Source organism: Aptenodytes patagonicus, chromosome 19 (genome assembly GCF_965638725.1).
Source record: "Aptenodytes patagonicus chromosome 19, bAptPat1.pri.cur, whole genome shotgun sequence".
Taxonomy (NCBI): Eukaryota; Metazoa; Chordata; class Aves; order Sphenisciformes; family Spheniscidae; genus Aptenodytes; species Aptenodytes patagonicus.
This window is the reverse complement of record NC_134967.1, coordinates 3089659-3107332: the sequence shown is the minus strand read 5'-3', so window position 1 is coordinate 3107332 and position 17674 is coordinate 3089659. Positions and strand designations below refer to the sequence as shown.

At 39.5% G+C, this 17674-nt stretch overlaps 2 protein-coding genes across 4 annotated transcripts in view; both read left to right on the top strand.

Annotated features, from left to right (window-relative positions):
- PRDM2 (PR/SET domain 2) overlaps positions 1-16905 on the top strand; it is a 74256-nt gene extending 57351 nt beyond the window's left edge. The window contains exons 9-10 of one of the 3 annotated variants that reach the window (XM_076355907.1): positions 12156-12291; positions 13581-16905. In XM_076355907.1, coding sequence (XP_076212022.1) covers positions 12156-12264 — 109 coding nt within the window. In that variant the 3' untranslated portion in view covers positions 12265-12291; positions 13581-16905. Of the gene's footprint in view, positions 1-806; positions 2183-12155; positions 12292-13506 lie in introns of those variants that run through there. The other 2 variants (XM_076355906.1, XM_076355908.1) reach the window with 2 other exon arrangements.
- The window catches only part of KAZN (kazrin, periplakin interacting protein), a 246363-nt gene continuing 240907 nt past the window's right edge, over positions 12219-17674 (top strand). The window contains exon 1 of the mRNA XM_076355910.1: positions 12219-12291. Coding sequence (XP_076212025.1) covers positions 12219-12291 — 73 coding nt within the window. The remainder of the gene's footprint in view (positions 12292-17674) is intronic.

Below are 17674 nucleotides of genomic sequence, written 5' to 3'. Positions count from 1 at the left end.
AGTGCTAGGGGGGGAATTTGACTTAAAATAGTCAATACCCAAATTAGGATGTGTTGAAGGAGAAAAATGTTACTGGAATTCGGAGACTAATGGTGTAAAAAATGCCTTAAGGAACAAGAGCTGTCTACCAGGCCTGTTCTCTTGGGACATAAACATCTTCATGTTACTTAATTCTCATCAGCTGCTCTCTTAGTGTTATGTGTGAAACCGTATTTTACATGATGCCAGAACAGATCAGTAGAATTTGAAGCCAGAATGACACATCTTTCCATCTAAATTAATCATTTGACCTTAAGCAAAATAACCGAGTACTTGGAAATCTGTGCATATGGAAATTGTTTAATAGTATTTGGGGTAAATAACAATTTACGTAGGGGTAAGATCTCCTTGACTGTCTTAAATACTGTTAGTTTACTTTGGCAGCTTGCAGTCTTTGCTGGTTTAAAGAATAGTTATGCTAGAAGAGTTCTTGCTTTTTGTTTCTGAAATAATGTTTATAAACCTAGATTGTCTAGTCAACTTTTTTTTATATCAAGTATATAGTATGAAGATTTTTTTTGCCTTCATACACTAATGTCAACACAGGCTAACTTCAGTTCTACTCTGTAGGCACTGTTGGTGTTTTGGTTCCCACCCCCCAGCCCCCCCAGGAAATCTTAATTCTTAATATTTTTTTCAAGACTTGCTTCATGTAGTATTTGTCTCCAAATTCGTTTTTCACCTTTCAGTTTTTCTGTGTAAACATACTCCGTTCACAAATAGTTTGTTTTGTCATTTATCTTCAGTTTTTGTTTTTTATTTTCTAGGAATCTCCTGTAAAAACAAACCAAACAAAAAAATCCCTTAATGACATGGTAGAGCTGTTGCATGCTCAACTTAGGATAAGCACTACGACAATGGATGTGAAATCCACCAAGCTTGCGAAACCAGCTGAAGCTGACTCACAATCATAAAATTGCCTGCAGGCTTCTTGCTAATATTCAGTGTCAGGCATAGATTTTCTTATTTCGTGCTTGACACACATGCTGGGCTACAGGATGATTCAGATAAGAGAAGAGTACTATTAAAAACAAAACAAACCCACAGGAAGCCATCAAAAGAAATAGTGGGAGTAACTAAACCAAACCTTTTGCTCTCGTGTTTGCTTAGATCCTGGTTTTGTCCGTACCTTCACGAATGGCATACAGGCAGTTCAGTTGTGTGCTTGGCAAAGCAGGTTCCTTAGTTTTGCCAATAATTCAGTGTAGATTCAGGGACAACAAATGTTGCTGCACTCAAAGTATTTTTGAAATGTATTAAGTCTCTTAAAGCCTTTTGTCTAAATGAATCAGTAGAGGCCAACCTCGCACGACAGACTTTCCTTTTCTTCCCACCTTCTCCTCACTTTCTGAGTCTTTTAGATGTCCGGCATACAGTGGGAAAAAGCCTGATTTGGATGTTTTATGGATTTTCCAAATTCCTATTTATACACGCAAATGAAACTTTATATAGCAATGAAATATCGATATCAATTTCTAAATACCATATATATGATGAATGCAGTGTATCTTTTTATCGATAAGAAGGCTAGACCAGGACTACATACCTGTATATTTTGAAAGTTAAATATATAATTACTCTAAAAGGTCGTACACCTCTATCTAATAACTTAAGACAACAAATTGGTCTGTTGTTCGTAACAGCTTTTTATGGAAATACAGTTTGTCATGTGTTCATATATCTTTCAAGATTAATGACAGAATTGATGGAAAGTGACTAGTTTCTTTATACAGCCACCCCTTTTATTTTTTGTTCTTGACTTAAAAAGTAATCTACCTCTTAAAAATTTGTAGTTTAATACTTGTTTGGTGAATTTGTGCCACTTTAACTTTCACTTTCACTATCATTCCCATTTTGTTACATTTCTGTTATGGGGACTTTATGTTGAAATATTGTATAAAGCATTTGTAGCAAGTTTAAAAAAATAAAATATTTAAAATTATTTAAATTGTTTTGGACACTTCAATTGTACTATATGTGATTTACATTTTACATTAATTTCATTTTGTTTTCATTTTGGGTTGTTAATCTTGGAGCATGTTCCTGTATTGAAGTTTGCTGTTAGTTATATTGTTTCTTCTATTGGAGAGTGATATAAAGACTATTCTAATGAAAACATTAAAAATTACAATTTGACATAAAAGTGGGGTTGTCATTGCTTTTGAACGTTGTAGCCTTGCTGAAGATACTGTAAATGCAGGTAAGCGACTGAAGAGGGATTTTTCTCCTCCAGCATGCGATACATCATGTAAGCTGCAGATTATTAAGAGAGTCTGTGTGGTGTTGCAAGCACTTAATGACCAACTAGATGGAACTATCATGACACATTTTATATAACTGTAACCAATAAAGTAAACTTTTTAAAAACGTGTGGGAAACTTGCCTTTTGTATGGAAACCAGATGTACCAGAAAAAATGAAACAATGTACATCTAGAAGGAATTAAGTGTGCTTGCATCCTTTAGTTGTCTACACCCAGTTCACCGGAACAAATTTATACCAATTTGACACTTCGGAGTTAGTCTTAGATTTTTGTTTTTTAATTGTGGACACAGTTAATAAATATAAATGATTTTAATTAAAATTACACACACCATTTCAACTTTTTCTGATATTATAATGTTCTGGTTTTATATGCTTTAAACTTGTGAAATAGTTTAATTTAAAAAAATACATGTAGAGAATTTTGGCTCTGAGACTTTTGGAATGTTGTATGCCACCACCAAGATATGCATTCCGCCTCCTGCAGCGGAGCTGGAAGCATCTGTGTCCATATTAGTGTGGCAGTTGGATGGAGTAATGTAACATCGTTAAGGCTAACGATATTACAGTAGCCAATTTCTTAGCATATTCACTACTAATCCAGTAGTAAGTTAATATTTTATGTAGTTGTCTATTCAAATTAATATTTTGTATTCTGTAAGATTCTTTGGCAAGAATTCCCTATTTATTTTCTCATGTGATAAGTCATTCCTTGAACATGTTATCCTCTCCATAACAAAGTTTCCCTGAATTTTAACTGATAGGGAAAATCTGGTACAAAAACATTTTGTTTTGCATACCCATAGTTGTATTTGGATATTTCATAAGAATTGGGAAATACGGGGGGGGGGGGAAAGGTAAAAACTCTCCAATAGTTTTGAAGTTACTGAGGGTGGGACATAAACTTGTCCTTAACTAGTCGTTCCACATCTTTTTTCTGTTACTGACAAATGAAACACTAGTTGGTGTTTGGTTTTACTGCAGTCTTGGTATTTCGATCACCTTGTAAGGATTTATTAGAGGTGTCTAGCAGTGACCTGATCATAAATAAACCAACTTCCTTCCCTCATTCCTTAATATTATGGCAGAAATCCTATTGCCAGTGTCTTTACTGTTTCTCTGCTGTGATATTAAAGCCCGCTGTGTCCCAAGGATGTTGCCACACTGAGACGTTCATGCACGTTCGTACACACCAGTTCTCAAGTGAAGTGCTGTATGATGGAGAGCTGTATTCCAAAATGAGAGCTAATCGTCAAGGAAGAAGTTTCATTCCTAAATAGGCGACTCATCACAGATAGGAAATGTACAACTTTTATAGTTCCTATTACTATTGCATCTCATCTGCATAATTGAATCTCTATGGCTTTTATAAGTGCCTCTTTATGATCTGAATGAAACAATAAAGCTGTAATGGTGCCCACAAAGTGCTGACGTTTCTTGAAATGCATCCAAACAGGCAATGAAAACAATTAAACTTGTCCTGTTTACAGAGAGTAACTGATGTGCTAGTCAAGATCAAATGCAGTGTCAGTTTAATAAAAACAGTAATGCTGAAGTGTGTATGGAGATGGGAGAGCTAACACATTGTTTACCTTTCTTTTTCTTTCTGTTACCCAGTTTGCTAGAAGGAGTTAAAACCAGCTTGTATCAGAGAATGTCTTAAACGTGTTCAATCCTAGGCATTACAAGACGGTCCAAGTGATGCAGCCAGGCCCCCCGCATATAGTGTTTTCCTGCCTTGCTCTGCAAGCTCCTGACCCTTTGTGTAAGCTGCCTGTAGTTGGTTTAGGCTAGTGTCTTTCTGGTACTATGTTTTGTCGGCATTTTGTATTGTAAGCCTTTTTATTTAAAGTTCTAGTTTAGTTCCTGATGATTTTCTTTAGGGAGATGACATAGAAAAATACATTCTGGCAATGTGATGTGTACATTTTCAATTTCAAACGTAGAAATGAATAGCACTCCACTTACTGAGGTTTGTGACTTCATTTCCGAAATTATGGGGCCGGTTCCAGCTTTTACTGGAGTCAAGTTCTGCTAAGAAGCTGAGTTGCAAGTGATAAACTGTGACAGACAAATAGCTTGTGAATGACCTTAAAAAGAGAACTTAGAAGACCTTACATATTAATTCTAGCTTTTATTTACTGAATGTGTGATCTGCATGAGTCACATGATATTCTACTTCTATTCATGATGAAAATGAGCTAAAGGATAGATTCTGAACAACACGTGCATGCTGTTTTGGATCTGAGCTTTTGTGGTAAGTGAATTATGAAGAAGAGGTAAACTTCCACATCTTCTGTTTAATTAAACTGGTAAAGAATTAGAAAGAAACTCCTGGGATTAGCATGAAATTTCATAGTAGTAACTGAAGATACTTTGATACCAACATAGATCAAAGCTGATTTTGGGTCACCCCTATACAATATTTAAAAATAGAATATTAATACTTGTTGTAGAATTAATACCATGCCGTGTTTGGTGTTTTAAGCCATGGCTGGAGTTCAAAAGTGCTTCCAAAAAGCACTCAACAGTTGGATGCACAAATCTTACAGAAGTTTAATGGGAGCACTGTAAAGCTTCACCTATACAGCCACAATAATCTGAATTACTTTTTGAAGTGGATTGCTTCATCTAAACTTTGTGGACAGACAGTTATCCAATATCTAGTGAACTGAGGGTGAAAGGCTACTCAAAAGAGATGTCTTAGAAAACACTTGGGAATAAAGTACAAATTCAAATGCCCAAGAGATTTCAAAGAAGCTTATATTCGGATTGCAGTAAAAATCCATATGGTTTCCTGTTTATGTATGCCATGTGATGCATTTTAATTATAGTAATTATTCTAATTATATTTTAATTATATAGTTGCATACTGTATTTTTTTGGTAGAAACCATGTCACATAATTGATAGGGTGGAGCTGCTCTAAAAGTGAATAGCAGCTCTCGTAATGGAAGAGGGTATGTGTGTAGGACCTTCCAGTGTTTTTTGGTAAGAGTGGGAAGGTGAGGAAAATAATTCTATTTCAGAGCAAGATGCAAATAAAACACTATAAGAAAGGCATGGTATGTTAGGTGTACAGTTAATGGTCCATTTTACACACCAAATGAGACAATGAAAAATGTTCATGTTGTTAAAGATGGGTCTTTATTCCATACGTATGAATGACTTGAAGTCATTTCCTAAGCTTGCTTTGGGATCTTGACTTTGCAATTTAAGTAATGTCTTATAGGTATTTTTTTGGTGAAATTAATACCAAGGTAACACCCAGGCTGTAGCTGAAGTCGGTGCTACTTTGTGCTCATCACTTAAGGTCAGGCGAGGGTCCCCACCCGAATGTTTAAAACGCAAATAGACGATTGGACCAAGAGCGGGAAAGGAAGCTGTTGGTGTAAAGCATGCAGTGTCTCATACGAGATCGCTGGCAGAACTCGGGAAGGAACAGGATGAGTCCTGTTTCTGGACCACAGTCTCTTCAGCCACTAACTGCTTTTAAACCTCTTCCTTAGTTAAGAGGAAGCCTTACTGCTATTGAGTCGCCTCTGACTACTGCTTCCCATGCATGCTTCATCGCTTTTCATTCTCATTTTGCTGATCCTGCACGTTTACTTCTCTTAGTAAGTCTTTAAAAATGCTTCTGGTAGAGTGTACTTTTGAAAGCATGCATTTGAAAAAGAGCATTGAAATACTGCTTTTTTTTTTTTCAGATACAAGGCAGTAAAACACTGAAACTCAAAGGGAAGCTTGAGCAGGCATCAAGCTGGAGGGAGGCTTTTTCTTAAGAGATAGGTAGCTGCTTCATTTTCCTAATTTATTCAAAGCTCGAGTGGTTTGTGGCACGTAGTATAGTAATCAGCAACATGCACTTTGTTTGTATATATCTCTCTCTGCTTATTTTTTTAAGACTTTCATGTTTCACAAGCCAAACAGGGTCTCTGAGTCATGTTTTGGATGACAGTACTGCCAGAAACTGCCAAAGGGTTGTGAGAAACAGCTTTGATTATTCAGCAGGTGATGTTCCATTTTTCAGAAATACAGGCTCAGCAGTCAGTCTGTATGGTGCAAGGTGGTATTACACGCTGGAGGTGTGCTGCCTTTCAGATGAACAGCAAAATTGAGACTTGCGCTACTCATAATGCCCTGTGTCAGTCAAAAAAGAAGAACCATCTCATATCTTGGCCTGTTTCAGCAGAGCCTGCCTCAATTCTTTCTGCAGTTTAGGCAATGCTACTCAGCAAAGTTAAATGCTTACGGTAGAGTAAACACAGGGACTTTTTTCCAGGGAAGTAATTTTGTCAAGAGCACAGAGGATGTGCTACCTGCTAAGGGCATTTGAAGGGCTGGTAGCAAGTGGAAACAGAAGAGAGCTCAGTCTGTTATCCTTGCTGCAGTTCAGTGTTGAACCGTAAGCACCGGTGCTGCTCTTGGAGGGAGTTTGCTTTGGAAGTGCTCGGGCAGACGGAGCAAACTCACTCTTGTGCAGATCGTGTGTGCGTAGCGGTTAGTCATGTTCCAACTGTGACTTGATGGTAGAATTTACTTAGCGTTTCATTTAGGTACTGTGATTTCTGGTAAACATTGCAGTGTGGAAGGAGGTAGGAAGATGAGAAATAATGAATTCTTCCATCGTTGAGCTGCTTTGAAGAGTTGCACACTCAAACTCTGCTGTCACTGGAGTTTGACTGAAGTTGTATTCCCCATTCATTATGGCAAATGCTTTCACTCATCTGTCTTTTTGAATCAGAAGCACATTTTGTTCTGTGGTTTCTTTTTTATGTAATGAGATGTGCAGGACTGAGGGGTCATACTAGTTCTGCTAGCCTTCAGTGATCATTTTGAACTCATTTGGAGTAACCATTGCTGTATAAAGCTGAATAAAAATCAACTACAGTCTTCCCTATGTGTGATAAAGTTTTCTCATGCTTTTCCTCTGTCATGAATGTGATTCAGTAGATACAAACTTTTTATCAAATTATCAGATTAGATTACTTGACAGTGTAGAAGATGTATTTGAGTACTGCTATTTTTAATCCAACATTCTTCACCTTTTGCCTCGCACAATGCTCTGTGCTTCTTTAAAAGGGCAGGAAGATAAATTGCTGACGTGATACTGTTCATAAAAATTTATAGACCTAGACCAAGATTTCTTAAAGTGACTAATAATTTCTTTGAGCTCAATTTGGAGTACCGTGAAGGAGACTGATTTTCCAAAAGAGCTCAGTAGCCATCCACGGTGCTGAATGCCTTTAAAGTGGCTACTTTAGATCACTAGTTGCTTTAGAAAATCTAGTTATGTTTAAGTAAAATGGTATTGATATATTAATTTTTGGTAGTTCCCCAGGTGAGTTGTAGGCATGGTGTGAGGTTTTTTTTCAACAGTTCTCAATGTTGGTTTGGTGTTCATCACTGAAGTTAATAGTGGTCTGAAGCAGGATTTCACTGGGAGTGGAACTAAGTCAACAATGAAGAAACTTGAACTCTAGAGCACATGCGTGAAACAAAACAATTTTTGAGTTATTGTGGGGGAGCAACGCTACTTTAAAGGTATTAAGTTCTTTGAACCACTGTGGTTAGAGAGTGGTGCTGTGTATCTTCTTGAAAGTTGAGAATGCAAAGGATCTCAATAACAGGTTTTTCCAGTTTAGATTTATGAAAGGCCTGACCATAAAATCATAATATTCGTGTTGTGTCCCTTAGCGTCACGTGACTGCAAGATAAAATCTTGACGTGTTCCAGCTTTTTCACCACTTTCATAAATAAACGCACGTAAGTCTCAAAATAGCTGCAGCACAGCACAGTAAGATCCTTTTTGCTTTCTGCTGCCGCCCCATTTTTTGTACACAGAGGCAGGACTCTTCTGCAGAAAAGAGGCATCCTCCTCAACAACAGTCTGTCCACAAACCTTTTTGTCCTGCTAAATATTTTCTTTCACTTAAAAAAATAAAATAATAAAATACCCCCATTCCTGTAATTGGTGGTTGATGTTTTTCCAGGTCCTTGTTTTGTGTATTTACTTTCCCATTAAGCAGTATGCTAGTGCAAGAGAGTACATGCCAGTTAGGTTAGCAACGCGAAGTTTTAGTTCTCACTGAGAGCAGAAAGCCCAGAAATCTCATTTATCCACACCCTGAGCCCCCCTCGCTTGCCTTCTGGCCTGTAAAATTACCTTGCCTAATTCGGCAAAGCCAGGAATTTAGGCTTAATCATCCACACCTCTTTATCTTTTTTTTTTCCCAGGCAGTCAATTATTTTAGAAGTCAGTCTGTGTCAGCTTAGACGTTGTTTTATTTAAGAGGAGTAAACACTTTTGGTAGAATATGTCCCTGACATGTCTATTGTTAGGAGATATGTTGGAGTGTGTGTGTCTGAAAGTTTGGACCACGTGCATGGTTTTTTTTAGATTAGGAGCGTAGAAGTATATGCCTGGCAAGAAAACCCCACTTTAATTGAGGTAAAAATGTGACCCTAAATTACCTGAATGTTTTATCACATACTGCAATGACTTCTGTTCACTGAATTTCACTGGGGTGACCAGCAACCCTACCAGATCGCTGCAAGCCTTCATTCCCACAAGTAACGTGGCTTATTTTTCTGGGACATTTCTAGTGAACTAAACTAGCAACTTGGAAGAATGTTAATTGCACAAGTGTGGTAGAAGACAAGGTAATTTGCATTAAAAATACCAAATGTATTTTGAGAATGTCTGAGGGAAGGGTGTGTGCCAGGATCTGGGATTTTTACTGGCTTCCTAGTTTGCATGTGCTGCTCATTTCAAGGCTCGGTGGCCTAGGAAGGTACATGGAAGTAGGAATTCGATTTAGACAAATAAGGTGAAACTTCTTAAGTATTCAGGAGACAATTTAACTTGGGGAATAGCAATGCAATGTGACAGGGGGACCGTTGCCTTTATTCCTGCCTCTGCTTTAAGACTGCAGATTTTCTGGGTGACCTTGGCAAATCACTCTCCTTCGGGCTCAGTTCTGCATCTGAAAAACGGGGATTGTGGTACTGACTCACACCACAAAGCACTTTCAGATCCAAGGATGGAAGACTGTAAGACCTGGGATTTAGTGGATTTTTATGGTAGCGAGTCTCACCAAATGCAGTGATTTGTCTCTCTGGTTAGGGTGTGCTTTCAGTTGAGAGAGAAAGGTTTAGGCCCTGTCTACATGTTAAAAAAAAAAAGCATCATTTAACTTCTGGTTTAGCTTTAGTTTATGGTATCCCTAGTACATTTACCAAAACTGTTTATTCTGATTTAAAAGTCCTAGTTGACAGAGAAAACTTAGCGTAGAGGAGTCCTTCCTGCTGCCTAACACTTGGTTTCTGTGCCCTTTTTCTTGCAAGCATAGTATGTTTTCTGATGCTATTCCTTTTTTTTCTTTCTTTTTTCTTCTTCCTCTCTTTTTTTTCTTTCCCCAGCTAGGACTGTTCCTAAACAATGGATGTAGCATGGGGTGTGCTGTCTGCTCTCTGTTGTTTGGTCCAGGATGTGGACGGTGCAGAGTGGTGTGATGGGGCTGGGGTACAGCCCCCTCGCCCCTTCCCGATAAAGCCCTTACTGCTTGGCTGCGTCGGAGCAGGGCGTCTAAGAATTCCTTTTCTTTTGCCTGTCTCCAGTTACCCCAGCACGGGTGATGGTGAAAGCAGGTGCAAAGTGACAGTGCTAAAAATAGCAATCTCAATAACTGTTCCTACGTGCGATGGGGGTATTTCAGCTCCCCTCCCCCTCTGAGATTAGCTTGTCTTGCAAGCCCAGGGAGTTAATCCTAAAACGTCCAGGCATCCCCCCATTTCTTTAAACAGGCTCTTTAAAAATGGAGTTATCAATCCACTTCAGTTTAGTATCAGAGGAGGGCACTGATTTGCCAAACATCACTGCTCTGCCGAGCTGCACGGGGAGCAGTTGGTGCTTTGCTGTGTGGTTTCACTGCACGGCTAATTGAGAGCAGAATGGAAAGGCAACAGCAAGAACTCCATTGCAATTTCTATCTAGACAAACAATCCCTTTTTATCTTGTTCCTCTAATCCTCAACTTCCGAATAATAAACCAATGATCTGTTAGCTTTAAAGCTAGATGAAATTAGGGGGTGAAAGATCCCTTTAGCATATTGGCTTTGGGGGGCGACGAGGGGTATGCCTTTGAAAATGCAGGTCAGATTTTCTCAGATACTTTGTCTCTTTGGATTTGAGCCTTTTTTTTTTTCTTTTTTTTTTTAAAAAGTTTCCCACAGGATCTGGGCATTGGCTCGTTGCATGCAGTAACACACAGATGTTATTGATTACAGAAGAACTTTTACAAGTCATAATTATTTTTTTGACATTAAGCATTACTTAAATGGAAACATTCTAAATAAAAAGAAACTAAAATTTCTCTCTTCTAGTTATAGTAAAGAACCGAAGCCAAACAAACTAAACTTATTTTGGATGTTCTGCTGTTTCCCTTGGTAACAGTCCTTATATGGGACAACAAAATCTGGCTTTTGTTGACTTCCTCATTACCACTTTCTGATTCTTACACACTAGATGAATGCTTCAGTATTGAATTCACAACGGCTGGAGAGTATGATTTACATATAACAATAACAAAACTTTGGCAGACTATTTTAACCACAAATTTTAATTTGGAAATAATTGAATTGCTTACTTTTCAAAATTTCTGTGGTTTTGTTTTTGTGTTGTAATGGAAAATTTTGCACTTCTTTATGTCTAACTCGCAGTTACGCTGCACTACAAAGTCTGTATGTAAGGACAAACAATAACTGAAATGTCCTTTAAAGGGTGTATGTTGAACTCTAAAAATAACCTGGAGAAAACTTTTTAACTTTTCTTAGACATGTTGTTATGTAATACAATTGTATTTAAAAAGATGTTCCCTTGGAAGAACATAAGTAGTTGGTTTTGGTTAGGCTTTTGAAGAATTTGCATATACAAGGTAGGTATGTAATTACCGCAAGTATGGGGGGTGCACAGGTGCAAGGGGGAGCAGACATGCATCTGCTTGCACCAAGGAGGTACGAGTATGTGCAAGATAGCAAAAGATGCTGAATTCAGAAACAAATCGGGGATTTTTTTTTTTATCTTTTAGTGTAAGGAAGTTTAGCTTGGGTATACATTTGAACGGAGATTGTATGTTTAGAATGGGGCATAAGCCTTTCTGCTTCCCTTGCTTTGACTCATGTTTTCAGGCTTTCTCCTTGAATTCACAATCAACAGAGATGTAATACTGTCAGTTAAAATCTCTGATTTTCACTTTCGCCTTGGGATTCTTGGAGTTAGTCTGAAATTTGAAGTGAAATAATGCATCATCTGCAATAAAGGCACTGTAGCAGTGCTCGCTGTAGTGACCTGTATGTGTCATTGTCAAGTCTGCCAGTGCTATAGTGGCAAAAGTGTACTGCAGACTTTGACCTTGGGAAAAATGACCAGATGTGGTATTATGCTTATATAAGGTAAAATTCCTTTGCCATAAATATGTATTTTGAAACCTGCTATGGGCTGTCCTGAGAAAATAGACCATGGCTCTTTTAGTTGTTCTTTACGTAACTGTGGATTTGTCTGTCTGTCCCGGTTGGAGGGTCTCTAACTGGGACATCGGGTGGGAGGCTGGATGCTAGCTCCAGTTGACAGTGTCCGTTTCCTGCTTAAATAAACGAACAGGGTAAGTTCAGAACAAGGCAAAAAAAACCCCTCTTGCCTTCAGAAGTGGCTCTCGGTACTTGCAGCGTGGGTGGAGCGTAGGGTTTTTTTCTCATCACTTACTAAAGCCCCTATAGGGCCCTAAAGCATGTCTCTGCTTTTTTTCCCCCTGGTACCCTACTGCATGTGTATGAGTTTCTTCTGCCTCTTTGTACAGTTACAGACTCCGCATGGCCTCTAGATGTCCCTCCTCCTCTTCGCATAACACCAGCACCAGGCAATGCAAGAAATCCAACTGCACTGCATCCCACTTCTTCAAGGAATAGACTCTTCTGCATGTCCAACCAAACCAGGTACAGCAATGCAGTCAGGCGCTGCCACGGGAGGATGTGCAGATTTTATCCATCTTGTGTTTCTGTGGGCAAAGCACTTTCCAGGTGTTATCCGAGCCTCAGAAAACCCACAGTGTCGTTGCTCTTGTTGTAACTGGTCACTGATAAGAAAGCAGGTGTGAAGGGGGAGAGCAAGGTGCCCTATGTCAGAAATAGGGCCTCTCAGTTAAATCAAGCACAAGGGACAAGGTCTTCTCTGGTGATGCGTACTTACATCCTCTGGATCAAAAGGATCTGTTGGGGCAGAGTCAGCTCTTTAGCCTCATGGAAGGTGTGAGGAGAATTTTCTTTCGTTTATGAGCTTTTAAGACCTGAGGTGTTGCTCCTCTGGATCCTGTGGGGAGCTTGAAGATGGTGGTAATTTTCATAAGGATGGGGTTTGTCCCCATCTTGGACGCAGTGCTATCTGTATCTGATCGTAGTAGTGGGCAAAGTGCTTTGAGATCTTTTAGGCTGAACAGGTAAACGCTGAACAAATATTAACTCTGACCAAAAAATATGCCTAGGAATGTGTCTTATGGCTGGCTGCTTTGGTTGAATACCAGAAGCTCAAAAGAGCAGTATTACAATGCAAATTGCAGTGCCAGGATGACATACAAAAACGTTAGTTGGGGTTGTGGTGAGATAAACTGGTGTAATGAAGGTATATGGGCTTGGACAAATTAATGATCTGGTCCAGTGTTATCGGTGAAGCTGAACGGATTTCCTGTTGGTTGACTTTAAACAAGACACTGTCTTCTGCTCCTTCTTTTCCCCACCTGTAACATGCAGATAATCGCCTCCTTTATACTGATGTAATAGCTAAGGAACATTATGCTTATCTGTATAAAGGTAAAGGTGAGAATGAGTGCCAACAAAATCAAGACACTGCAGCCTGAAATTTGTTCTTTGTTAACTATATTCAAAAAATAACATTTGGGGGTAAAGTTAGTAAAATTCTGAAGTTTACTACCTCCTGAATAAAGGGAATGGTTGCTAATGAAATGTTAACATCCCTAACTGTGGCATAGACCATTTAGCTGTGGGAAACCCAAGCAAAAGTTAAATCATGGGCATCTCTTTCCTGCGCAGCACTCGCTGAACGACTTGTCCTGCTTCCAGGTAACGGGGCAGTTACTCTGACTGCTTAATCTTAAAGCTGACTCTGATTAAATGCAACTCTCTGTGTATTTGCAGGTACTAGGAACTTTTGACTGGAAAAGGTGAGGTGAATTAATCCTCAAGCATTATCCTCTCCTGCTTTTTCTCAGATGAGGTGAGACCGGTTCCTCCGCAGATAACAGGGACAGCGGTTTCTTCTGCTGGAAGCAATGGCGTGCTTCTGTCATATTGTCCTTCCTTCCAGAGGGAGAGGGAGAGAGCGCAGAGCAGGGCTCCTGCCTTCTCCAGAGAGTGATGAACTGTGGATGCTGGTGAGAGGGTGATCTCGGGGTCCCCTGCCGCGTGGAGTCCACGCATCAACAGCCAGTGGAATAGCATGGAGGAATGTTCAGACATTTGCAGGCAGATTAACCGTGTTCAGAGGGTTGATGGGTCTGGATGAGTCTCCTCTTTCTGGTAGAACACAGAGGGGTTTAACATACTATGCAATTAAATTCTGAAAAGACTGTTACATCATTTTAGTTTCTACTTTACATCCTAACGGGTAAAGAACTGGGCATCCCACAAAAATCCACTGAAGGGAGTGGTAGGTTTTGCTGAGGTTTCCACATCTGAAGTCTGTGGGTACCCCAGTCTCTTGACTTTGTACCATTAGCTTTAACAGGCATGATGCCATTGCTTTCGGGGTGCGTCAGGACCCACACTTTTTTGGAAGACCACCTGTTAAGTGATCTCTGTGAAATGCACTGATGGCCCAGTTTTATAAAGGGACAAGCATCCATTTCTCAAAAGCTGCCATTACATTTGTTGGCAGCCTGGTACTCGTGTTACAGTCAGGATTTATTTCTTTAGTCAGAGTATCAAACACGCATGTTGCTGTGCAGTATCAAGCAACGCTTTTCCTTAAATACTGAGCTTGTGTTTGTGACTCTCGATACAAGCATGTTTAGTTTCAATGGTCCTGTGGAGAGGGCATCCATGAAGGTAGCTGGCAACCAGTAAAGACAAGTTGCAGAAACATACAGGTCAGTTGGTAAGATGCAGCGCAAAAAGGTCTCTTACCTCTTGCCTGCTCCAAAATGGTGACAATCACACATTGGTGCATGATCTGGCAGGGGTGCTTCTCTGGGCCCCTGCAGATTTCACCTCCAAGATGAAGGGTTCCTTCTGTCAAGACAAGTTTTTGCAGGATCCCTGCTATTGTAGCGTCCAGGTTTGGGATTTTTCAAGGATGCCAAGGGGGTCGATAGCCCTATTTCCCCCTTATTTCGGTCAATTTATTCCTCTCCTTGTCTTTGCACTCCACACAGATAAGCACACATCTGTGTATGCACACATTAGTTGAGAAAAAACAAGTGCCCGGTTGATACTCCTTCCCACCGCCCTGAAAAAGTCAAAAAAAGGATCAATTTTATATATATCTACATATATATATGACATATATATTAATATATATATGTATGAAATTGCTGAAAACAGTTAATTTTTTTATAGTTTTGATGAAAATCAAATTGTTCAAAATGAATACAAAAGCTTTAAACTAAAAACATCGGTTTTGTTCACCATAGAAATGTTTTAGCTATATGTTGTTTGAGTCGGAAAGAAAAGGTCTTCAGGATCTTGTATTATCTAGCTACAGATTTTTTGGATAAACCCCTGTTGGAGGCTTTCTAAGTGCAATTGTGGTTTGGGGGAAGGCTGAGATGCTGAGAACTAGAAGAGCCATAAAAAGCTACATCCCCTCCCATGTTGGAAGTGATGCTTCCAGTTCAAGACTGTGAGACCGATGAGATGCAGGCTTCGTGGGGAGAGCTTATGCCGTTGCTGGCTGCTCTGTCTCTTTCCTAGAGTGGAGAGCCTCTAGGATTTGTCCCCTCTTGAGCTTTTTGCTAGCAATAATTTCCTCTTGAAATATGTGATGTACTAATTCCAAATGAAGGCTGAAATTTTTCATAGCAGCCTTGGAAGACTGAGATTCTCATTATTCTTTAAAACGAGTCGGAAGTGAGTATCCAAATCTGCTAGGCAGCTTGGTAGATCTTGGTCAAATAGCACAGAAATTAAGTTTCCTGGTCTTATGTATATCTCAAAGAAGCTGGTGTGCACATACAGCTCTCTAATCAGTTTGGCTCACTTTAGTTTTGCACGTTATCTTTCTTTTTATTCTCTCTCCCCATTTTCTCCTTCCTCTCATCATCTAGTATTAGTATGGTAAACCCTATTCTTTCCAACAGGAATTATCTTCCTGTGTGTCTGGACAGCATCAAGATCATTTGAAAAATTAATATACAGTGCTAATAAAACCCAGCTCCAATATACTCTGTCTTAAAGCACCAGCACAATATGCCCTTGATTTTCCCGGTGCAGCTGTTAGGCATTTTGTCAAAGATCACGCTTACTGTATAAATCTTCACTGGTCACTTGAGGATTGTTGCTGAGGAAGAGCTTTCTTGCCATGCAGCCCAAATCCTGCTTTAAACAATCAGTTCTTCTGAGACCCATTCAACTTCCAGCAACAGTAAGTTAAATTAAGTACAGAGTTTCTGGCACGGATGCTGCTGAGTTTAGTGCCTTTAAGGCATACCAATGAGGTTATTAGAGGTCACTTTTGTGCAATTTATTTTTGCTGCTTTTTTTAGAGTGGTATTAACTATAATAACTGACAGACTCAAGGAGAGAAGTGTGTAAATTGTTGTGATATATGAACATTTTTCCCAGAGAAATTCTGGTTTATCACACAAGCCTGTAAATATGTATTTACAATTTTAAAAGCACGTCTTTATGTCCCTGGTTGTAAATGCTCCGTTTTTAAAGTTTTATAACATGTGTTACTCAACCAAGAGACCACAGCACACAGCTTTATATTGTACTGGTCTATTTGAAGGATCCATTACAGTCTAAGCTGTGGCAGAAAAATATCCACGCCACTGACAAGAAAAAAACCATGGTTGCACCAGACTCTTCATCATTTTCCCTCAGATAACAAATGCAGGTTTTTTGGGAGGGTGGGGGAGTTGATTTTTCTTGCAGAAAAAAGAATCAGTTCAAAATGGTGTCATTTCTCTAGAACGATGAGGATATTTTATTCACAGTAAGTTCAGGAAAGTATGCCATTTTTTTTTTCCAAGGCAGAATTTCACAGTTTTGCAGCAAATTTTTAACCTCCCCCGTGCCTGCTGATGAAACGTGAAATTTTGCCCTTGACTAATATCACAAGTTCTTGTGAAAATTCAAGGAGAGGGTGGGGAAAAAGCTCAGGTTTTGCATGTAGGAATTTGCGAGGCTGACACCGGTAGCTCTGCAGTGCTCACGACAATGCTGATACTGAGAAGTTTATTAAAAATAAACTCTGGAGATGTGGTATTACCTGGTTGGTGCTTGGGTTCTGAACATTGCTCTGGAAGACTGGAAGCTCTGTTGTCTGTCCGCCATGTAAAGAAAAAGAACAACAATAAATTAATGTGACAAACCGCATCATGGAAATATTTATTATTATTTCAGCAAAGGAAGTCTTCAAAATGGAGATCCAACGTATTCTAGCTCTGAAATGGCTGAATGATTTGGGGGTTTTTCGGGTGGGTGGCAGGAGAGGAGGAAGGAGGTAGGCCAAGGCGACATTTCTATCAGGCTCCATGCGTGCTGACAGTAATTACTGCAGACCGAGCTCTCCTGAGAGCTTCAGACTCTGGGTCTACGCGCTTGGATAAGCAGCACGCAAGCCCTTTGTAGTTTGGACTCTCCATTCAAAGCCAAACCTCTTGTTGAAGCGTTGCAGCATTGTGGAAGCAACGCAATACGATGAACTTCAAGGGTTGCTTTCCTCTATCGGAAGGTGAAAGTTTGAGCATGAAGTGGGAGGGTTTTTCGCTTCCTAGAAATGCTCCCTGTTTCGTTCATCTCTGTTAAAGGATATGCTCCATCACAACACCTCGAGGGGGAATTTTATACCTTGTGCAGGGCTGTGGGACTTGGCACTTTGGTAAGGGAATCGCTGAGGGTCGGTGGGTAGCTCTTCATCACTGGTGCATTAATTGAGCCACATTCTTTAAAAAAATAGCAGATAGAACAAACAGGTTTGGGAACAGCTGACGTATAGGTCTTAATATTAATTTCACATAGGCTAAAAATGGCTCTTTTGCCCCAGAAAATCTGAAGATTCCTTATGCATTATAAATCTGACCTGTTAGTAAAAAATCACTGTTGTCACTGCTGCATGTTGTTGCCTTGCCTGCAGCAGCCTAAG